The 23,877-nt window shown below is 40.1% G+C and overlaps 1 protein-coding gene across 1 annotated transcript; it reads left to right on the forward strand.

Annotated features, from left to right (window-relative positions):
• Window positions 1-338: 338 nt before the first annotated feature.
• ANXA5 (annexin A5) lies at window positions 339-22,969 on the forward strand. Its single transcript, XM_042871002.1, has 13 exons — window positions 339-445; window positions 534-583; window positions 7,983-8,067; window positions 9,213-9,307; window positions 11,236-11,349; window positions 12,126-12,216; window positions 13,054-13,133; window positions 13,562-13,618; window positions 16,593-16,686; window positions 18,438-18,533; window positions 19,066-19,124; window positions 21,269-21,391; window positions 22,395-22,969. Exons 2-13 carry the CDS (start codon window positions 575-577, stop codon window positions 22,455-22,457), a joined length of 966 nt encoding a protein of 321 aa, XP_042726936.1. The 5' UTR covers window positions 339-445; window positions 534-574; the 3' UTR covers window positions 22,458-22,969.
• The last annotated feature ends 908 nt before the right edge of the window (window positions 22,970-23,877 follow it).

Here is a 23,877-nt window from a genome sequence, read left to right on the forward strand (position 1 = left end):
ATTTTGGCAAAGGCGCTAGATTCCATTCGCGTACTTTATTTTTCCTCCCTGCGCCTAACGCCCAGCTGGATCGCATCGGTGCGGGTGAGGGAGCAGCTAATGGAACAGCCGCGCAGCCCGCTTCCTCTACGGGGAAACGTTCAGGCCTCCGAAACACTCCCTCTGTAAGACGTCGCAAAACTAAAAGCCCTTACAGGGAGTTCCACGTCCAAGCTCACGCTATTACCGAACCCGGGGCGATCCCCGCCTTTGTGGCCGCAGTTCGCGGGGCCTCGGGCCGGGCACACGGCGGTCACCGCCCGCTGGAGGCGGCCACGGCTCTCCGCCCGCCTGGGGCGGTCCCTGGCTCGGCCCCCGGGTGGAGCAGGCAGCGGCGGGGCCAGAGCTCGCTGCTTCTTCTGCGTCTCACTCGGCGCTCTGTGCGGCGACTCGACGAACGCTCGCGGTGAGAGAGCTGTCCGCTGTGCGAGGCTCGCAGCCGCTCTGCGGACCGGGCGGCGGCCGGGCGCTCACTGTCGCGTTTCTCTTTGCAGACTCGGACTCGGCTCCAGCCCCGACCCGGCGAACTGCGGAGATGGCGAAGGTGAGACGGGAGGCGTCGCGGAACGGCCGCCCCTGAGCGGCTCCCGTTCCTGGCCGCGGGAACGGCTCTCCTGCAGTCTCTGGTTTTTTTTTTTTTTCTGGTCTTCCTTAAATCATCTCATCCACGAGCCTGGCGGGGGGTGTGGAGAGAAGGAGGAGGACGGGGAAAGTGGCCGATCATGTGAGGAACACGTCATACACAGCTCACTCTTTTTTTTTTTCCGCCAGTTTCCACTAATTTGGCCAACTTTTCGGGGCCGCGGGTTTATGCAGTGCCTGGGCGGAGGCGCTTTCCGCTGAAGGAGGGAGGAGAAAAGTCCCAGGGCGTCCCTTATTCGCTCCGTTCTTCTTCAAGCTTTGCAGCCACGAGTACGGCTCTGCTTTAGCTCTGCCTTCCTTGAACATGCGCTTGAGCCTGGAGCGGGGCTTGCGATACGAGTCAGCCGCATCGGTTTTCTATGCCCCTCGTGCTCTGAGCAGCAAAAGAGAAACTTAGTTGCTCATCTGTGGGCTTTGTACGGCTGTAGAAAGTGTAAGGCACTTCTCCAAGGTCGCGGTGACTGCGGTGCTGTACCGTAGCTCCGTGGCAGTTGGACTGGGTGCTCCGCGAGGTCCCTTCCAACAGAGCTGTTCTATACCTAAGCAGTAAAGTTGTAGCTAGGACGAAGTTAGGTTTAGTTTAGGACAGAGTTTTGAATTTCGTGAATAATGACATCTCATAGGAGTATCGTTAAATGAAAGTGAGCTGAGTCAGTTCTTTATTGTTCATAAAATGATTTGACTTATGTTTGGGATTAGGTGCTCTCAGATGAATGTTGAGCTAATTTGATAGAAAGGCTAGCACCTGTTCACAGACACTGAAATGCGTATTTGTGCTCTGATTTGTCTCACTTTTTGAAGGGTTGTTGCATTTAGAGAAGGGAACTTCATAATTTGTTACTTTGCATCCAGTGCATGAACTGAGTATGTGGTGATGAGGATTGCTGGCATTTGATTAAGTGCTTAATGTATGAATAGACAGTTAAGAACTGCTTGATAACATTGGGAAAGAAGGTTCAAAAGTAACTTCCTCTTAGTAAAAGCATGCAAATTTGCAGTTCATCTGTAGTCTGTTCCACCACAGTATTAATTCTTGATCTTTGTTGATGCCCTTGGAGCTCACTGTTCCCGCTGGTGTTCGAGAGGTGTCTGGATGAGGCTCTGCAAAATATGGTTTAGTAGCTTAGGGGTAGTAATGGTAATAGGAGGACTGTTGGACCAGATGCTCTTGTAGTTCCTTTCCAACCCTGTGATTCTATGATTCTATTAAGTCTTGTACCAGGGAGGTCTTGCCCTCCAGTTCCCACATTCAGATGGCTGCTTCCCCCAACTTCTGTGACACTGCCTGTGAGGTGATGCAGCCAAAAAAGAAAGAAAGAGTTTTGAAGCTTTGCAGCCTATCATTCCTTTTAAAAAAAAAACAAACAACAAACAAATGAAATATGCTCTGATCCTCATGGCAGATATCTGTTTTTAAATTTGTTGCACCGTGGATTAATGCTAAGAAATGAAAATAGACATTAATTAATAACAAAATGTAGAAGGTCAATTATCTGTAGTTATTTATATGTGAAACCAAAGGTTCAACATTTGAAAAGATTGCACGGCACAGCGTACTGAAGTCCCGTATAGTCTGGATATATCAACGAAGAATAAAAGCTGAAGAAGGTGAGCTGTCTTTGGAGTATCTTCACTGTCATACTCTTTCTAGCTCAGGAATGGCAACAGTTCTTTTCTTTTTCTGTGTTGTTGAGGGATTTTCCATGATCCGTGTCCAGGAGGAAAAGGTTCATTTATTTTGTGGAAAACTGAAGCATGCCATAGTATGCAGTACAGACTGGTCTCTCCATGCCTCTGTATTTTCCCTTTCTCTGGAGGAATAGTGCAGTCCTAAGGCACAATTCTTTTCTTACATATCTCTATGCATAGTGGTCTTTGTTTAATGTGTAGACATGTATGAGGCGGTCCCTTCCCGCTTGATAATCTGCCTTGGAAGTGCTACTTTGTGCTTGCTTATTGAGAAATCTTGTAAGAAGGCTACAAGAATATTTTCTGAACTGGTCTGTTTTGGCCTGTAACTCTCCAGCTTTTTGTACGGACCATTTTCCATCTCCATTTGTAAGCTGCCAGGAAAGGACTGCTTGCAGTTGGTGCAGGTGTGGCTGCTGTGTGCTGTACAACGGTTCCTGTTCTGCCAACCTGTGTGTGACTTGGTCTAGCGGTTGGTGACCCTGCACATAGCAGGGGAGTTGAAACAAGATGATCATTGTGGTCAACCTGGACCATTCTGTGATTCCATGCTTCTATGATAGTTGGACTTGATCTCAGAGGTGTTTTCTAACCTTAATGATTCAATAACTTAGAGCATAAGAGTAGTATCGCTAACTTTGTTGTTGCTTTGGAGGATTATTTCCCACATTCCAAAGTCCAAACACTTTTCCAAGGCTGGATTCTGAGCAGCTTGTTGGCTTTGCTGGGGTTCTTTGTGAGGACAAGTTCTCTAACTGTTTTTGCACATGTCCCTGCGCTGGTTCCCATGTTTCTGTTGCTTGATCTTATCTTTTCTGCTCTCTCTCTTTTCTGCTGTCTCTATCCTCTCTCCCCAGCCTTTTTGTGTCTTCCCTGTCCTTGATACCTCTGTGGTATGCTGACTCAGAGTTCAACACAGATGTTGAGTAATTCCCTTTTGTTGTCTGAAGTTTAAATATAGTAGGACAGATGTGAATGCAGTCTGCTGCCCAGAGCTTATTCCTTCCATTCAAGTGGATGATTATGAAGCATCACTAAACTTGGAGAAGTGTTTTGTAGAAGTGACTTGGTTGTGGACTGGTACTAGCTGTGTGTCTGTATGCATCCACTCATGGCATCGTTTCTGTCCTTACTGCCATTGAAATTTTGGTAGGCACATATAATCTTATTCTTATGTAGTGTTGGCTTTCAAGTATGGTTTTAACAGGTATTTATGTCTGGTCTTCAGCAAGCCCAAAGGCTTTCAATTTACTGATGGGCACTTTGTTGTGCTTTGTCTGCAAGATGAGTGTATTTACGTGAAAAAAATCTTGAGTTAGTCTTTCATTTATTCAAGCACATGACATTTCTGGGCTATTTTGGTGTCCTGAAATAGCATGCCCTTTTTGTTTGTTTGGAAGACATTCTCCATTTCCATTCTCACCTCTTCACAGTTCTCCTGTGCTACCTTGTAAACAGATGGAGAGATACAGTAAGAATGCTGCTGCATACCAGCTCCTCTTACTACATGTTGGGCTTTCCAGTAGGAAATTGGTCAGGATCTACTTCTGTAGCTGCTGTGTAACATTGTGAAAGACAGTTAGCTCTTCATGTGTGGGAAACATGGCTATGAGTGGGTATGGGGCAAGAATAGCTGGAAATAAATCTGGATCTGTTCAAGTATGTTTTTTTTGTTTGCTGATAATGACTACTTTTTATTGAATAGTAGGTAAGCACTGTGAATGGGAAATTGTGTGCTTGGTTGGAAAAAAAAAAAAAAAAAAAAAAAAAAAGGAACCTCATTAGGTGGCTATTGTTGATGTTACAGATGATGCTGTTACCAGCATATGTGGCCACATGGTGCCAAATTGTGAAGTAAGGTTGTCTGTTGGGAAAAATAAAAATAGCTCTGAGGTGCTGCTCAGGAGCAACTTGCCTGATGAATTTGTAACTTTTTGACCTTCTGCAGAGCAGAGTAAACAAAGATATGAAGAAGCATGGATTTCCTTGCTGGAGGGGCGTGAGGTAGATCTTCTCTTACTTGAGTCTTTTGTTTTCTTTCCACTTCTGCAATTTCTTTTCATGCCAACTTTCATTCCAAATATCTAGAAGCTTCACCAGTCCTGCTGGCAAGTGTCTTGAGAACATGGAGGTTGCTTTTCATTTCTAGTGTACCATCTCAAATTGTCTTCTTGCTATCCACGACCGCTTAACAGTCAGTGCAGTGGGGCATGTAGAAAGAAAAACGTGGTTAGGCTTTGGGTGTTACAATCCTTCAATGTTCTTTCTGTCAAGGTCTTGCCTGTTGTCTTTCCCTTTGTTTTACTGCCCTCTGTATAGAATGCTGATTTTTACTAAGTGATCCAGGTTACAGATAGATTTGTATAAAAGTTGATTTGTGTTTTCCTTTCCGTTGTTCTCTGGGTGGAGAGAGGAACTGTCCTGAGGGAGGAAATTACTGACCACAACAATAGTGTCCTATGAGGCTGTAGTGTTACAGTGCATCTAATTTGCACAAAGAGCAAGCTGCTTTCTTAGAGATACTGGAAGGTATGATCATTTATTTATTTCTGTTAAAAGTTGCAAAGTTTGTAAATAAATCTATGGTAGTCTTTCAGTTCACTATTTTTCATGCTATGCCACTAAAGATGGCATAGCAGTTGTGAAGCTGTGATCCATCTGCAAAAATGAGTCTGTTTTTGATAAGGATGAAACTAAGTGTTAACACTAGCTTGGATGTCTGACAAATGAGTCTGGTCTCTGTCAGAAACTCTCTTGTATTGATTTATTATTTTGTTGGAAACATCTGGTTCACAGCTCCTGCTGCTGATTCTCCACGACTGCAAGTTGATTTCAATAGTTCAGACAGTGACGATGGTTGTGAACTGGTGCTTTTTCTTTCTGTGACCCAAAAGTGCTGCATTTGGGAAGGAAGATGCAGCTTTTCTCTTCTTGAGCTCAGTTTCTTGTCAGTGCTGATCTTTCTGCCCCTTCCCATTGATTTTTGCAAATAAGAAGCTGGGACCAGGATAACTGATGCGGCACTCCTTGGACAGTGGAGTGTTTTGGATGGATTTGCAATTGTTAAACATAACATGAGATCTGCTGCCATATCTTGACTGCTGAGTCATGCACTGCTCTAAAAAGCTAGGTGAGTGGTTTCTTGACAGGCAGGTTAGCTCAATGCTTTCTCAGTGCTGGGGCATGTATTGTCAGCATCAGGCCTGCCCATAGGTGGATTCTGAACGTGCTTTTAGAACTCAGGTCTGACTAGGACCTATAAAACTATGTTCAAGGTTGTCTTATATGAACAATCCCTGCTGGTGGTTGTGCTCGATGTGCACTGATGTACAGTATTAAGGTCAGCACACGTAACTGGAGGTTCTGCCAGTACAGATGCTGTGTCTGTGGTGCCCAACTGATGAATGTTTCTGTTATCCTGAATGGCAGAGCTGCAGCAGGATTTCTGATCAACAAGTTAAGTGCCTCTCAAGTATTGCTTAAGGGTGATAGTGTAGCCAAAATCCAGTAAATAATATGTGCTTGAAGAAAGTGTGTGGAATGCCGATGACATCCAGGCATCAAGATAACATCTATTTTACAGCTGCACCAACAACTGTTCATCAGATTTTGTGTATAGTAAAGTTTTCCCCAGTGTGTTTTGAAAGAGAATTATGGAAGATTGCTTGGTTAATAAAAACAAGAAAGGTAATGCAGAGTGATTTGTAATCTAATGTTTAGTATTTGTACAAACTTTCTCTAGAACAGCCAAAGAGAGATTCTGAGCTGTTGTCACAAGACTAAGGGAATCACTAAGAGTCACAAGACTAAGAATCACTAAGGGAAATGCCACTTGTTTGTAACAACATAAGCCAAGGAAAACTTTAACATAAAAACCATTTTATCTGAGATAGATTGACCTGACAGGGATTTCCAAAGGAGGATCATGGTAGTTGCATAATGTTGTCTTTATAAGCTGGTATGAGGCAAAGCATCAGGAAATATGCTTTTGAATAACCCTGTGTTGGCTGGTATAGTAATAATGGAGGAGGAGGAAATTATACGCTTTTCAATCTTTGTTCTAGCAGATTAAATTCAATTTTATGATATTGACACCTAAATCCTTGGGATTTCTTCATGCAAATTTTTGGAGTTATCTAGGAAAAAGACAGTAAGTACAGACTGATGCACCTAAATTTGAAATAACACCTAAAAACATGCTTGTAATGTTTTTGTTGTAATGTTTTGTTATTGTTGTGATGCTGAAAAAGAGAACACTTCGGGGGAATTGACATTTCTTTGATGTAGGCTGGCTGCTGGAGAGCATTTACCAGAAAGAAGTTTGCTGTTGCTCTCAAACACGGTAATGCTTTGTGTTCTGAATTTCTGATATAGAGTGGGGTAATCCCAACCTATTACTACTTCTGCTCTGGGAGTTCTAAGGATTCTTTGATAATAACACACAGATGGCCTGAGAGGCAGTAGTGATTCAGGGCAGTTTCTGATTAGTGCTTTCCAGTCCTTTTTTTCTCTGTGCTTTTCTGCTGACCTACCCTAATGAGTACATTTACTTGAAACCAAAGCACTGCGAGGCTGAACTTGCTAACTCAAGGGAAAGGGAAAGACTGTGTCACAGAGGCCAGATGGTTGTTCTGCCCGAGAAATAACCTGGCCTCAATTCAGTGGATTTCTTTGCGTTTCTTTTTGCGCACTTTCTTGAGAGTAGGAAAAATGCTCTTCCTATGCTAATTGCTACTTCAGTATGACTACACCTACAATGAAAGTTTTCTCCTTCTGCTGTTAGAAAGCTTCCCTGTTCATAAAAGCCATCTGTTTCTCCTTTTGGCTGTTTCTTGACCTCTGTAGTTCTTTAAATTACCTATATACCTAGAGCACAGTAGATTCTTGAACTGTCACATTTAAATAAAGGCAAGACTTTTCTGTAAGAGTGATAAATATCTTTCTGTGTTTGGCCCAAGCACTAACTCCCTGAAGAATCATTTTCCATGGAAACCTAGTGGAGTTATGTTTGTGTTTGGATGGGCTGATCTTTTCTCTTTCATTTGAATTGTTTTTTTTCTTTGAATCTGAGTAAAAAGGAGCTCATGCCAAAAGGAACAGGATGAAAAAATTGAATGACGTTGCACAGTTTGATGGATCACATTTGCAGCAGGATGGAAGGAATCAGTCTGATACTGACTGAAAGCTCCAGTAGGCTTTGCGTGAGGAAAATAAGTTCTTATTTCCAAACATGTCTTGGATCATTGTGCAGCTTTTCTGGCCCACATGGTTTGTGCAATTTATTTCCCAAATTGTTTAAGTTACGATAATTTCAGTCATTTTTCTGCATTAAGGCTCCAGTGTTGTCAGAACAAATTCTGCAAACTACCTTTATGCAAATAAACCTGAATTTAGCTGGTCTACTGCTGGATTAAAATATGACAGAACCTTTAGTGAGAACTGCGTTTAAATGCCCACAAATTGCTACTTAGACAGACAAACGCATGGAAAATGCTATTTGCTTCTGAGTCTTGGATTCAAATTTAATCTGAGCTCACATGTGAAGAGTTGAAAGGCACTTTATCTTCTATTTCACGGCTTTTTCCCTTTTTCTCACTCTCTTTTTTCTGTAGTATACAAGAGGCACTGTGACAGCATTCTCTCCTTTTGATGCCAGATCTGATGCAGAAGCCCTTCGCAAGGCCATGAAGGGAATGGGTAAGAAGAATTTAATATTTTAGGAAAAGGAAAGGGCTCTCACTCCTGCTTTGAAAACATCCTTTCTGAACTCATTTTTTTATACTAGCAGAAAAGGATAAAGCATGTGTCCACGTGCTACAAATGATAGCCTCAGAACTGAAGAAATCTGGACATGTCCTAGTTCTGACTGTACTGCTCTCAATAACATTTATTTTTAGATCAACACAAGGAAAAAAAGATAGCTTGGATAGACCTTATTTAAAACTTAATACTCCACAGGCTTCTCTACACGTGGGATTTTATTGCACAGTTGGACTATAAATTGAAAGGGTATAACTGGAAACTTACTGCAGTGTAATAAAAGCTCTGTGCTTGGAAAACATGTGAGTGTTCCCTTGGTCTGGAAGTAAGTGTGTTACGATTGTGATTAAATACAAAGCACACAGAATAGAGATAGACTAAGGAGTGGTCTATTAACTCAGGCTGTAGCTTTGTGCCCCAAATCTTTGCCATAATAACACATCCTAATCAATACTTTAGAAGCCACCTGTAGCCGGGAATAAGCAGGAAAGGGGAGAATGGAATGCAGTAAACCTCAGGTGTTGCCAAATTCAGTACAGCTAGCAAGGTGCTGTGCTGCGGGGATCACTTTGTAACCCTATTGTATATAAAATGGATAATAGCTCCATACTTTCCTACCCTGGGACTCCTAGGGGTACTGGACTGAGTTTTTCTCAGAGTTGACTGAGCAGTCTTAAATATACATTATGTATACGATGTCTTGATACACTCTTAAGTCTCTTGGAAAGCCTGAAAACAGGGCTCTTCTATAAGCTACAGCCTGTGTCTAAATGTTTTTTACCTGATAGCTGGAGTGCTGGGTGCACTGTTTGGAACTGGGCTCTGATGGAAAGCAATAAATAGCAATACTTAGGTCCTCTGCCACATTTTTGCTGTAGCAAAGTGCCAGACACGGTGGCTCAGCTAGAGGTCTGGTGACACTTGTTGTTTATATGATTATGCTGTTTGTCAGTAGGTTTTTATTTTCAAAGCATCTTTTATTTCTGAGTTTGTGCTACTTCTGTGTTTGTTTGGTTTTTTTTTTTCCTGTTTATTTTCTTTGGAGTTTGTTTATAACTGTTTTTTGTTCTTTCTGACTTCAGGGACTGATGAAGAGACTATTCTGAAGATCCTTACCAGCAGAAATAATGCTCAACGTCAAGAAATTGCATCTGCTTTTAAAACACTATTTGGCAGGGTGAGAAAAAGAAAAAAGAACTGTAGAAATTAGCTGTATGTGTCCTTTGATGATTAGTTACAATAGGGAGGCACATCCATCATGGTTTTCGTAAAAGATTCCTTTGAAGAAAATCTAGTTTCCCCTTCTTCTTCATATCCTTAATGGCTAGCTAGGTTAGAATACTCCATTTAGATTATTAAAAGATGTTTTTTTTTTATGTACACTTTTACAGTATGTCTTAGGTTTTAGTGCAAAAGCTTGCATAGTTTCCTGTTAGTATGCTTCTAGTACTGACCTTATCCTCAGTATAGAAAGAATTATCAAATATTTTGACTTAATATGTGTCATGTAAATTGACAGCAGGAATACAGTTTTTTAGAGCTAGAAAATGTGATAGAAACAAAGCAGTCTAATATCTTAGGAGAGGGTGACACCAAATACAGTGGTGGAGAAAGCCATAAAGTAGTTTAAAGGAAAGACAACTTTCTTCCAGTAGTTAACCATTAAAATAATTAGTGCAGTTAGTCAGTAGCGTTAAATGAATTTCAATGTTAAATAACATTAAAAAAACAAACAAACAACAACAACAACAAAAAAACAAACAAACAAAGAAAAACAAACAAACAAACAAACAAAAAACCCCCACAACCCAAAGCATAATATCATGCCCCACAAAGTCCTTCTCACCAAATTGGAAAGATACAGATTTGGAGGGTGGACTTTTTGGTGGACAAAGCACTGGCTGCAGGATTGAGTCCAGAGAGTGGTGGTCAGTGGTTCAGTGTCTGGATGGATATCAGTAATGAGTGGTGTCCCCCAGGGGTCAGTGCGGGCACAGATACTCATTTAATGTCTTCATCATTGACAGTGGGGTCAAGTGCACCCTCAGCAAGTTTGCAGATGACACCCAGCTGTAGGGTGCTGTTGATACACCTGAGGGATGGGATACTGTTCAGAGGGACCTAGACAGGCTTGAGCAGTGACCCCTCATGATGTTCAACAAATCCAAGTGCAAGGTCTTGCTCCTTGGCTCCCTACTGCCAATAGAAGTTGGGGGATGTAAGGATGGAGCACAGCCCTGTTGAAAAGGACCTGGGGGCACTGGTGAGTGGGAGGCTGGATGTGAGCCAGCAATGTGCCCTTGCAGCCTGGAAAGCCATCTGTATCCTTGGGCTGCATGAAAAGAAGTGGCATGGAAGGTGATCCTGCTCCTATGCTTTGTGCTGGTGAGGCCACACCTGGAGTACTGTGTCCAGATGTGGAGTTCTCAGTAAAGCAGAGATATGGACTTGTTGGTGTGTGTCCAGAGGAGGGCCACAAAAATGGTCTGAGGAACGGAACACCTCTCTCCTATGAGAGCCTGGAGAAAAGAAGCCTGTGAGGCCACCGAAGAGGGGCCTTTTAGTATCTAAAGGGGGGACTGTAAGAAAGAAGTGGACAGACTCTTTAGCAGGGTCTGTGGTGAGAGAAGAAGGGGAAATGAATTTAAACTTAAATAGGGTAGACTTAGGTTAAATATAAGGAAAAAGTGTTTTACAGTGAGGGTAGTAGGGCACTGGAACACGTTTCCTGGAGATACAATGGCTACTCCATCCCTGGAGACGTTCAAGGCCAGGCTGGGTAGGGCTCTGGGCAGCCTGATTGAGCTGTGGATGTCACTGTTCATTGCAGGAGAGTTGGACAAGATGACCTTGAAAGGTCCTTTCCAACACTAAGGGTTCTATGATTCTGTGATTCAGGTTTGCCAAGTGAACAAGCATCTTTTTTTTTTTTTTTAGCTCTTTATCTGGTTACATGTGTTTAGGTCATGTAGCAGTTAAAACAAAAAGAACCCTATCCTGTGTCATTTTCGATGCATCTCCGGAGTCTTCTAACTTGCAGGCACGTGTGGTGTCCATTTGAAGTCTTTAGTCATTATTCATTATGGTGCTTTTGTTCTGCACTAGGATCTTGTGGATGACCTGAAATCAGAACTTACTGGCAAGTTTGAAACATTGATGGTGTCTTTGATGAGACCAGCACGTATTTTTGATGCTCATGCACTGAAGCATGCAATCAAGGTAAGAGGGAAAGGACTGAATACGTTTTATAAAATCTTTGTTGGTATTTTTCTGTGTATTGGAATGCACGTTTAGTTGGTAAAGGAAAAGCTGATAAAGTTCTTTTTAAATTCTAGAAAGAATTGTAAATAATATGCTGCAGTAACAAAAATTACAGTATTGTAATCAAGTGTTGCTTTTGTGAAGTCATTCTTTTTGAAGTGTAAACAGCAGTGGCTTTTCTTACAGGCAAAGCAGACTCAGACGTGGTAACAAGATATTACTTTGGCTTTTGTAAATTTTATCCTTGTGACAGGGAGGAATTCCTCTTTTAGCTACATGTAATGAGAGGGCAGCAACTGTTTGAGGGTCTCAGTTTACAATTCTGTTGTAAAATGCGCTTATTTGTGGTGGGAAAAGGGGAAGGTTTAAACACAGCGCAACTGATAGAAGGGTAAAGATCAATGAAGGACAGCATATGAGCTACAGCTAGGATGGAAACCATTCAGTTACCTTCATGTCATTGATGGTGACAGTGAAGAACTGAGATGTCTCAGATGGGCTGCAGCAATGCTGCAGCAGTGAGCTTCTTGTAAGTATTGGGTTGGCTTTGCATGTAATCATGCCAGAATTGAAATGAGAAGTTCCCACCTCTCTACTCCCAGTATATGAGATAATAATAAGAAAAAAATTCTGTTTGGTCCAAGTGTATAAAGTAATGCTTCACTTTTGATTGTCAAAGGGAATAGTTGTTTTCCTATTCTTATCAAATCAGCTGTTTTCTACTTGCACCCTAGGGAGCAGGAACCAACGAGAAAGTGTTGACTGAAATTCTTGCCTCCAGAACACCTGCTGAAGTGCAGAATATTAAACAGGTTTATATGCAAGGTAAAATCCAGAATAAAATAAAATTCTGGGCTCTTCTATCAGGTCTTTCAATATGGCTTTAACATGTTTCTTCAAATGAGACCTATCTGTGAATGGAGGTGTGTGCAGCAAGTCTAATTTTGTTCTGCTTAGCTGGGAAACTTCATATTGCTAGTGTTTGGGCTGTAAACAAAAAATCCTTTTTATTTTGGGCCTGTGGCTAGGATATGCAAGGTCTTTTGTGCCTTGTACTTAGAATTCATTCAGATGTATTTCTTTGTTCTACCCAGAAATTTTTGCTTGAAAATTAGAAACCTGGTATTTTTTTAAATTATTTTTTCCTTTATTTATTTATTTATTTATTTTAACTTATCATTTTGGTAAAATGAATTTATGTTAAAGCAGGTCCAACTTTTTGGTTTTCCACAAGGGTATGAATATGTGTATTCACCCAATGACTGTGGGGATTTATCTTTCTAAGGCAGGCAGTGTTTAATTCAGCACATTATATCTGTCCTGGTTCCCAGCACAGAAGAAATTCTCATGTTTTAATAAAGTGTAGGGTAAAACAGAGTTTTCAAGAACAAAACGTATGGACACAAGATTTTTCTGGGCTTACGCTTGTTGAATAGACTGGCGTATTTCAGTATAATCCCAGAAGTGTGTGGTCTTCAGTTCCCTGAAGAGGAACTGTGTGTCATCCTTTATTTCAAAATACTTTTAGCAATTTGCTGATAACAGGTGTGAGGTACTATCTTTTTATCTTTTTACAATAATGTTATGTTGTAAGGCAGAATACGCCCAGGTGTTAAAGCTGTTTCTGATGCGCAATTCCATAAGAGTATTGCTCTTTGGCAGAGTATGAGGCCAACTTGGAGGATAAGATTACAGGAGAAACATCAGGCCATTTCCAGAGACTATTGGTGGTCCTGCTGCAGGTGTGTATCTCTTTGCATGCATGCACGTGTGTATGATTTTCTTTCTGCTTTGATGCCTGACACATGCTAGTTGTTTTCTGCTTACTGACTAGGGTTCATAGGCCAAATGATGGACACGACGGGTACTGAAACTGATTTATTTCCTCTGAACCTAGAATCTTGAGCTCCGTTCCAGGCCATTTCTACAACTCTGGCTTGAAAAGCTTCTGTGGTGTTTATGATATGGATACAGCAGAATGTCTGCTGTGTGGGTTTTTTTTTTTTTGGAGGTAACAAGCAGAAGGGAGAAATGAAGTTGATTTTGAAGAAGGTACATTATGAATTGACTTCTCACAACAACTTTTACAGGCTTAATGTAACAGTTTGGCTTTTGATTCAACTATAAGTTTAACATTTTTTAAATTTTTTTTTTTTTTTTTTTTTTTTAGGGAAATAGAGATCCTGATGGCGGAGTTGATGAGTCTCTTGTTGAGAAGGATGCTCAGGTGGGTGAATGACTTTTTTGAGGAGAGGAGGGAGTATTTCTACCAGTTCTCTTGTAAAGACCCTATGCAAATATAGTTTGGATGTCAGAGATAATTTTTTAGGATTCTGTGTGTGTTGTTTTGTTGTGGCTTTTTTTTTTTTGAAGTACATTTTGCTGTGATTTTATGTGTTGTAGGGAAAAGAAGTGAAAAAACTGGAATGTTGGGATTAAATCTTTTGTGTTTCAGTGTAAAGTAAAGTATGACTTGTTTTGATGATTAAGTTGCTAGAAGAGAGAATTATGATTGCTGAGGCTTTGTAATGCTGAGACCCCACTGCTGGAAGACTCAGATGTGTTAACAGTTTATTCTTTAATGTTCAATTTGGGCTTCTTTCTATTTAATCATTTTATATCAAGTGTTATGTCCTTGTTATGGGGAAATGCTAATGCTAATCAGTGAAGGATGCCTCCAGGGAGTGTGAAACAATAAAAGGAGAAAGTATTCCAAATACCCTATGCTACTGTAACAAAATGGCAATCCAATATTTTTCCTCTATAGAGTTTCTGGGGACACACTTGTTGCCATTTGCACGTATGTTCCTTTACTGGATTGCTGATCATTAAATTGTGCTGTAAATGGGAAAGGGAATACTGGCAGTAAGCAATATCCTTGAAGTCTTTTGCTAGTTTCTGGCTTTCCTGTAGGTATAGGCACTATTTCAGCAACTGGAGTACAGAATGAATTTAATGCATGTTTCTTCTCAACAGTTTCAAATAGCTCCGGGTTACAGATTTTCTTTCATAAATTGTCAGCTAGGATGGAAGAAAATATATGGATTGTTCAAGATGACAAGGAGGAAAAGCAACATACCAGATCAATTAAACATTCTTTTGATAGTAGAGCAAGATGCACAGAGACATTGGCAAAATATCTTCTTGGCACAGGCCTATATTTTGTTATGTAAAATAAGAAAGCATCTTCCTCCTGTTAAAATTTGTCTGGGCCAACCAGAGCCTGGCAATTAGTGAAGCAAATATGTAAATCACTGAAATGACTCTTTCATGAAACTGTGTCAATTTTATCTTTAGCTGGGTTTATGTAGCTGAAGAAAGTCATGAACCACAGTCCTTGCTAGGTAGATGCCTTTTTTTGGCTGTCTAAACTTAGTAGGCACCATACCTAAATACAGAAAAATTCCTTCTTTTTTAAAATATTCTTTGTGGTCTGCTGTGTGCATTTGGCTTGAGCTGGGTCCTATACAGAGTGGTATTCTGTCACATTTCTCTGAATGATATCTTTGTGTTCAACAGCTAATGTAGCTGGAATAGATTCAGAGCATTTTCTAATGATTATTGCCAGGTACAGATGGTCAGAACTGAAGCATGTGACTGCAAATGCAAGACTCTTTCTGGCTTCCAGATGTTTCCATTGATTACTATGACATTTTGGGAAGGATATGAAATATTCAACTGTAACATTCTAAATGCAGTGGTAATTTTCTGTTATCTCAGACAAAATTAAAAACAAACAAACATAATTTAATTAAAAGTGGTTGGGGAAAGGGCATTTGAGATGGTATGAATATGTAGGGAACTATTAATTTTTTTTCTGAGAATCCTTAGAGGAGAAAGTTTAACTTTTTGGAAGACGTTTTCATGTATCGTGATGGGAGAACGTATTGAGGTCCATGACTTGTAATTAAGAAAACATTTACAGGAGTCTGTGAAATCAGGCTTGATGAGTGTGCTCCAGCTATAAGACATTATTTCTAGAACTTGACATTTGTAACAGTGTCTTTACTCCATGGGAAACTAAGGCAGTCTAGTTGTTAACAACCATTAGAGCTAACATAAAATGTCATTCACAACTTCTAGTACCTCTAAACAAATGTATTTTTGGAATTTCAAAATGCTGTAGTGAGACATCACATTTGCTACTGGATAAAGAGCTTAACATGTTATTTTGAACTGGATATCCTTGCAGTGCTTAAATAACCCTTTTTTTCCCATCCTTTTCCACTCTGTATCAAGTTTAAAAACAGCATTCAGCCGTCACTAATGCACTTTGAATAGGATTGTGGCACAAAGAGAAATAGGAAATTCATAATGTCACATTCAGATTTTACTGTGCGAGCAGACAGCTGGCATACAGTATGGCTAAGGAACAGATGTGGTTCTGTGGGTTTTTCCAGGAGATATTTGATGGCCTTAGTACAGTTGGTAACTGTTTGCCCCTCTGAGGAGGGAGGAAAAAAGCTATATACTCTGATATGCAAAACCTTTTTCCTTACATCCAGTTGAGCACACAATTTGGAGAAAGGCTTCTGAGTTTGAGACAAAAGAATTAATTTCTTTTTCTGATTTTTTTTTTTTTTCTTCTTCTGTTGTTTATTTGAATTTCTAGAAACATTCTACTTTACTATAGGCTGCTAATAGCATTCAGACATAGCTGAAGAGCAATCGCTGTGCTCTAACACAATTAAAACCTGTTACCAATGTAATTTTATATTGCTTAAGAATTTAGCATCTCACAAATACTGTTTCTGAGAGCTTTTTAATCCATTTTGGCCCCTCTAGTTTGAAAGCTCCTGAGCCAAGTAAACATAGTTGTCCCATTGAGATGAGTCATATTATAATGATGTTTTGCCAGTTTGATTTGAAAAAGGGAAGAGAGAAAACAATATTAGGAAAGGACTTTATCTCTTAGATGATGACAGTTTCAGAAAACTTGGGGCTTATGAAAGGGGCCATGCACACATTCAATTTTAGGGCCTTAAGCGGAATTATTTATGTAAATGCTTTCACAGTCAATTTCAGAACTTATCATTTATTTGTTTCCAAAGTCACGTTAGTATTTTATCTCATCTTTTTCCCTCCAGCTATTGCTTCTCAGATTAAGACAAATGGAACTTTTCAACAAGATGTTGAAAACACATTAAAAACATTAAACACATTAAAAATTCTGCTGTTTTGTTCTCTTCAATTTACAACAGGTCTTGTTTAGAGCTGGGGAGCTAAAATGGGGTACAGATGAAGAAACATTCATCACCATCATGGGAACTCGAAGTGTTTCTCATTTAAGGAGGGGTAGGTGATATGGTTCAGGTATGACTGAAAACTTCTGACTGAAGTCCTGGCATTACCCTGACGATGGTAAAAATGGTAGTTGTTTCTGGTACTGCATTGGTGAAGTCCAGCAACCTTCATTCACTGCTCCCCTCTTTTTAGCACTTTCAGTTTTGTTTCCTCTAATTTTCCTTCCCTGTAGCAAGAAGCAGAGCTGACCTGCTGCTTGAGGGAGTGGTGCAGTAGATCTGAGGGACAGCTGGAGTGCTTCTTGCTGGATGCATGTTTACATTTTCTTTTGAAAGAGGTCATGGCAATAAAGTGATGATAAAAGTCTGTTATGAGTCACCATAATCTGAAACAATCAACCATTTCCTAGGTGCCTGTTTTATTAGCTCGTAATAAATAAACAATATTTTTTTCCCTGCTACTCACCTGTTTATAAGTCTGTTTTACCAAGCTGCCTAGGCCGCTGGAATTAATGACCAGTAAATTTTTCTTTGGTTCCCCAGTCTTTGTTTTCTCTTTATCTTGGATTCATGGGATTTTCAAAGCTAATTTTATTTGCAGTCTTATTTTTATTTTTTAAACTGCTGTTGCCAATAAGGTAATCCTAAAGTTTGTTTACCTAACGCAATGGGAATATAATATTTTTAAACTACTGATAAGACAGCAGTTTTCTTTGAACGCAGAACAGACTGTCAACAGGACAGTTTGGGTGAAGCTAAGTGGATGTAGTAGCCTAGCATAGAAAAGGGCTCAGATTCAACGTGATAATAGCATTGCCCTGGGAAAAATGTTTAAGGATTCCTTCAGCTTCTCATCTTCCCTCTTTCTGCACTGTCACTGGGTATGTTCACAGACTCCCAGTATGGCTGAGTTGGAAGGGTCTGCTGGAGGTTATCTTGTCTAAACCCATGCTCAAGCAGGGCCATCCGGAGGAGGCTGCTGAGGCCCCTGTCTAGGTGACATCTGAAGATCTCCATGGAGACTCCACAGCCTCCCTGAGCAGCCTGTGCCAGCACTCCAACAGTTGCACAATGAAAAAGTATTTCCCAGTGTTGAGATAGAACCCCATGTGTTCTAATTTGTCCTCCCTGACTCTTGTCCTATCACTGGGTGCTACTGAAAAGAGCCTATCTTCTGTGCACCTCCCCTTTAGGTATTTATACACATTGATAAGATTCCCTTGAGGCTTCTCGTTTTTAAGTTGAACAGCTATGTCTCTTTCATACTTTCCTCATAGGAGAGAAGCTCCAAGTCCCTTAATCAGCCAGCATTTCCTTTGCTGGAATCTCTCCAGTATATCTATGCCTGTCTGGTACTGGAGAGCCCAGAATTGGACACAGTACTTCAGGTAGCCCTGAGGAGAGGGGAAGAATCACCTCCCTCTCTTCTGGCAATACTTGTCCTGATGCAGCGTATGATACCGTTGTCTTTCTTTGCAGCCAGGGCACGCTGCTGGCTCACATTCAATTTGGTTCTTGGTTTATTAGAACCCCTTGGTCCTTTTCACAAAGCTGCTTTTCCGCTAGGATGCCCCCAGCATGTTCTGGTACATGGCATTGCTCCTCTCAAAATGTAGGAATGTGCTGTATAACAGCAATCCAGTAAGAAATAAGTAATTAAAATATTTTAGAGCAAAGAAGGAGTGAACAACAGCATTTGAGCAGTGGATAATGAGATACAGATGACATTAACCTGTACTGAGGAGAATTCTGGGAAAAATGCTGACAATATTTGTGACTGTAAGCACGCTTTCTATTTTCCAGTGTTTGACAAATACATGACTATTTCTGGCTTTCAAATTGAAGAAACCATTGACCGTGAAACCTCTGGTGATTTGGAGAAGTTGCTTTTGGCAGTTGGTAATTACAGTCTTAACAGATCTAGAACTGGCCTTCTTGCGTTTACTCCCAAGCCTTCTTAAATTGCAGTTGTTACAGGATTTGGCATGAAAACATGGTTCTATGTTAAGTTACTCACCTGGGATCTATTTCTGTATTCGGAGAATAAGCTTTTACTCTTCATGAGATGGAAGCAAGGAGGGAGGGTGGGAAAAAGTGGAAACAGTGGTGTTGCTGTGTTCTGTTCAGTAATGCACAGAAATTGAGAAACCACAAAGTGAGACAGAGCTCTGCCTTTGGTTGAATTCTTGGCATTCCGCTTACAATGCCGTAGTAGGTTTGTAACTGGGAGTAGAATTTGGCTAGTGATATTTCTTTTCTATTATAACTTCTAGAACCTAAAGAGTTGTAGTAGGGGAACAGTCTATCTAACTGTATACTTAATAGCCCACACTGGAGAGAATGATACAGAAATGCACAACTTGTCTTGCCAGTTAAAGATTGCGTTGTGATTTAATAACATTCAGTAATTTAATTCTTTGCCCTTTTCCAGTGAAATGCATCCGAAGTGTGCCTGCCTATTTTGCTGAAACCTTATATTATTCCATGAAAGTATGTATGTGTATTTTCATATGTCCCTTTCCATCTCCCCTGGCTATTGTTCTCTGTTTCATTTGTTCATCATTTCTTTTTCATTGCAAATGCCAACAGGGTACTGTATCACTAAGCATCTACAAAAGGTTTGGGGTATGCAGATCTGGGGTAGATCAATTCATATGCTGGTTTTTTTGTTTTTTTTTTTTTTTTTTTTCCCCCCCCTCTAAGTTCCCTGTAAATTTCTCAGACCATATGTATTTTTCAGAAAACATCAGTTTCATCAGCTGCTTTTGCCCTTGATCTTGTTATAAAGGAAAATTTCTGGCTAGATTCACTGAGCACCTTCAGCTAAATAAATAAAGCTAAATAAATAAATTGCCTTTACTTAGGTGGTGGATCTATTTAGGAAGCAAAGATGACCAAAACTGAACTGCCACTTGTGCAGATCTATTGCTCTTTGCTTTAGACATGTTTAGAGACTAAAGGTGCAGTTAACTTTGAAACACAGACATAATGACTATCCTATTTTGAAAAGGAACTTGTAAGAGAAAAACAAAAGTTATCTAAACAGCTATAAAAGCTTTAGCAGGGGAACCCCATCGGTCACATAGTTGTGTTTTTCTTCGCCTTATCTTAGATAGAAAGAGATAAGCAGGGAATCTGTGTTACTAACTTAAATTGGACAATAGTAATTAAAACCCTAGGAAAGATGAAGTTGGTGATCTTTTGTTTTCAAGCATGTGATCAGCTTCTCTGAAGAAATCCTTCCTTCCCTTTGCTGAAAAGCACCAAGGTGTGTTTGTTACAAATGGTTGTGGCTGTGAGGTGTCAACATGAGAATTAATGAAAACAGAAGAAATGGTAGCTCAATTTTTAAAAGCTGCTTTACTGCTTTTACCACCATCAGCATAAAATAAGGTTTAGATAGAAAATACAACATATGCTAACAATATGCTGATTACTTTTTCTTATTTGTTTATTTATTTATTTTTTTTCAAGGAATACAGTAGAAAACTTTTTTTTTTCCTATGGGTTTAATAATCTTTTTAATTTCTATGATGAGATGCTTTACTAAAGCCTACAGATGAGATCCCATATATATATATATTATATATTATTTATATATAATATAAATAAAATGGTTAACCTCTTTCCATAAGAAAGAACTTCACTGTTAGTAAATTTGGCAGAAGAATTTATGATTGCAATTTAGCAGTTTGATATGACAAAGTTCTACAATGTCTGCTTTCATGATAAGGTGGGGCAGAGCCTAGCTTTTACCAGATTTTACTATTAAATCCTACTGAGAAACAACTGGACTCATAACGTAACTTCTGAGCAGCTTTAGGGCACTTTTAGATGTAAACCAAGAATGTTACACCCAGTCGAAGGATTGAGTGGCCCTGGACATTAGGCTGAAGATGATCGTGGGGACTCTGCCAAGTCCTTCCTTGAGGTGCACTAGCAGGTCAGCATGTGACAATCTGTATTGCTTCAGCTTGTGTGAAGTCTGACATGTCTGAGCACGAGGGGTCAGGATGTTGGTCTGGCAGTGCTTGCTAGTGCAGAAACTTGGAATATTGGAAACCAGATGAATAAAAGAAATGCATGGTTGGGAAAGGCCTAGGAAGTTTGCCTTCTAATAAACAGCTGGATAACTTGTGGAATGGATTGGTCTGCCTGTGCTTGCTGTACAATGTTACATGCTTCCATTTAGCATTGTTGAGATTTATGTACCCACTTCCAGAACTCACTGCAGGTCTACTGCAGTGACCTGTGACTTCACTGAAAAGATGATTTGTGTGTGATTCTGGTTGTAGTGATCAGACGTACTACTGTACAATCTTGGAGCTGGAGGGTTTAAAATTTATCTGGGCATTCACAGTTGGAGTCTGAAGATAAAACACAAAATAAGAGGGCTGATCATATGGCACTTCATAGACTTCTGGGGCTTAGAGCACCTCGCGTTGCTGGTCCTCTGTTCTACACACTGCAGTGTGGATGTCTGTGGTACTGTCCCATAAATCCTGTTTTGGTATAAAAATGTAATGCAGGAGTGTTTTGAGATACCACTTGTTTTTATTCATTTTTTGTTTTGTTTTATTACAATATTTCTCTGGAACAAACGTATAGGGTAATATTTAAACTCTTCTCTTTAGGGGGCTGGCACTGATGATGATACCCTGATCAGAGTCATGGTTTCAAGAAGTGAAATCGATCTGTTGGATATTAGACAAGAATTCAGAAAGAATTTTGCAAAATCGTTGCATCAGATGATTCAGGTAAAACCACTGTTTTGTTGTCAGGGGAAGCAGGGGTACTTAAGAAGTAATTGTTTCTGTTGTAAATGGGAGGGTAGCATTAATGCAGGATAGCATAGGGCACTCTGAGGACAGCAGAGGTTGGCCTGCAGTTCTGTGAAGTACCAAGCAGCATCATTTAAGTGAGAAGCATTTGTTATGAAAAGCTAAAGTGGTTTTTTTTTTTTTCCCCTCAGTGTTCACTAGGAGAATAGATGTGGTCTTCCCTAGTTACAATTTTTACCACTACAAAATTACAATTGTTCATTTTTTTCCCTACCTTTAGTTACTGCATTTCCTTCTTCTCTGAATTCCCTCTGCATTTTAGTGCTTTAGAAAGGATGCTGACTCCAGAGGAATAGCACAGGGGGTTGGAGAGGAAATCTATGATTGTGATGTGGAACCATTAGCACCACTCAAAAGTAGGAAAAAATCTCACAGTGGAATCACTATCTGTGTCGAAATCTCCTCTGAGTGGATGTGAAGGAGTAGGAAGCGTAGGAGCAAGCAGGAAATCCAGAGCCAGCTGTGGGAGGATTGTCATGGATTTGCTGCAAAGTTAGATCCCAAATGCTTTTTTTCCTAGTAATGTTTTGGGGAATATTTGCTCTTGCCGCTCCTGAGGTGCTGCTTTATCAATTAAGCTGGGTTACAACATAAAGACTGTTGCTCTTGGTGCTGCTTCCAGATTCTTCTTTGCACTTCCTCATTTGCAGTTGAATGCTTTCTCACATGCAGCAAGTAGCCCACTTCTGCTAAAGGTTTCAGGAGCATTCATTGTTTCTGAACTTCTTTCTCTGTAAATATAACTCTGACAGAAGAGTCAGAGAATTTCCTTCTGCCATTCCCAAGTGGAGAGTCATCCACTGATTGGATTTCCTGTGGATGGGACAAGTGTGTAATCTGTTTAGTCTTTCCTTGGCAGCTGCTTTTCCTTGCATTTCTGTGGCTGTGACTCATGGTGACTGGTTTGTTGTATTAACAGAAAGATACATCTGGGGACTACAGGAAGGCACTCCTGCTCCTCTGTGGTGGAGATGATGAGTAATGGTGGCAGAAACATGAAGGATTTCTTGTGCTCCAGCTTTGCAGCCCTTTAGTTAGCATGCCTAGCTAAGATTTTGCATCTTAATGCTTTATGGCTGTTTGAATTTATATTCATATCACACTTATTAAAAACAAACATGTTACTACCCAGCTGATAAATAGTCCCTCCTCCTCCGACGTCCCAACCTCTGGGAATTTCAAGTGCCTTCTGAGTGTATGCGAAAGTCTTCATGGAAGATGAGTACTGAGCACAGAGCCCAGTTATTTGCAAGTGTTTTGCTGAAACGTGGAAAAAAAAATAATCATGTATTTCTACTAATACTGTATTTTCATTAATAATTTAAAAACTCTTTTTTTGCTTTTATTCCTTACATTTCCACTGAATCTTAAACCAGTTCTAACACTGCAAAGAAGAGAAGGTATCCTTTGTATGTAATATTTGAATGAATTTGTAGAATGTAATGCAAGCAGTCATTGGAAATCTAAAGAACCAATAAATTTTTTCCCTCTTGGCGCTGTTGTATGTGGTTTTCAATGGGCGAAGATCCATTTTCATTTAATAACACTGCTTGAAAGAGTTGATGTATTTTTCCTACTAGTTTGCAGGTTTGTAAGGATATATAATGCTTTCCAGCTGCACGTCATGATTTCCAGCCTAGTAGCAGGCAGAATATTGTTTCTGTAGTGATGCTGCTATTTGCTATAGCTACAATACCGAATTATTGATACCTACTGAGCACTGTATTCTCATGTTGTGCTGCTTTCTTTTCCTCCAAAGCTGAGAAAGTAGGAGAGCTGTTAGCATCAGTGTCAGAGTAGGGCTGATACGCTGCATTTGTAGGATGAGTTGAAGATTTCTGTGATAGGGTCAGTGAAGATGGGAGGAAAGCAGTCCGTACTTCAGGGATCTTGCATGAAAAAAGGATCTTGCAACACCATGCTCTCATCAGGTTAGCAGGGAGCAGAGCACAGTTGCTACAGAAACACTAGTCTGCTATTTAAGCTGCTTTAAAATCGCTGCTTTCATTTACTGTTTATTAATGGCTCTGAAAATTAAATTAACACGTGTGAAGAAGAATCAGGAGACTGTTTCATGCGTTATGAAGTCTAAGCACCATGGTTTAGCTTAGCTTATCAGTTAGTCACATACAACAGCTGGAGAATCTCCACATTTTAATAGTCCTGATGAAATTGATTCTTCGCAGATTTAGCTTTTGAACTTCCATATTGAATAAATGCGAAGTTTGAAGTTTGTGAAATTATAATTTTGAATTATTACTGTTGTATCTTGCTAATTAGCACTTGGTTAATCAAGTAAAATACAAAGAATTCTTATAAGTAAATATGTTAACTAAAGCCTAATCCACTCTAAAACCTTTGCTTTCTGTTCTCTTGCAAGTATACACTCTCACTCAGTGTCC

The sequence above is a fragment of the Lagopus leucura genome, unplaced genomic scaffold (genome assembly GCF_019238085.1).
Source record: "Lagopus leucura isolate 7727_CA_CO unplaced genomic scaffold, USGS_WTPT01 Super-Scaffold_100004, whole genome shotgun sequence".
Classification (NCBI taxonomy): domain Eukaryota; kingdom Metazoa; phylum Chordata; class Aves; order Galliformes; family Phasianidae; genus Lagopus; species Lagopus leucura.

Excerpts from the sequence above, each read along its gene's own strand:
- ANXA5 (XM_042871002.1), top strand. Across the intron at positions 9,308-11,235 it reads TTAAAACACTATTTGGCAGG|GATCTTGTGGATGACCTGAA; the intron begins GTGAGAAAAAGA and ends GTTCTGCACTAG. Across the intron at positions 18,534-19,065 it reads GAAGTTGCTTTTGGCAGTTG|TGAAATGCATCCGAAGTGTG; the intron begins GTAATTACAGTC and ends GCCCTTTTCCAG.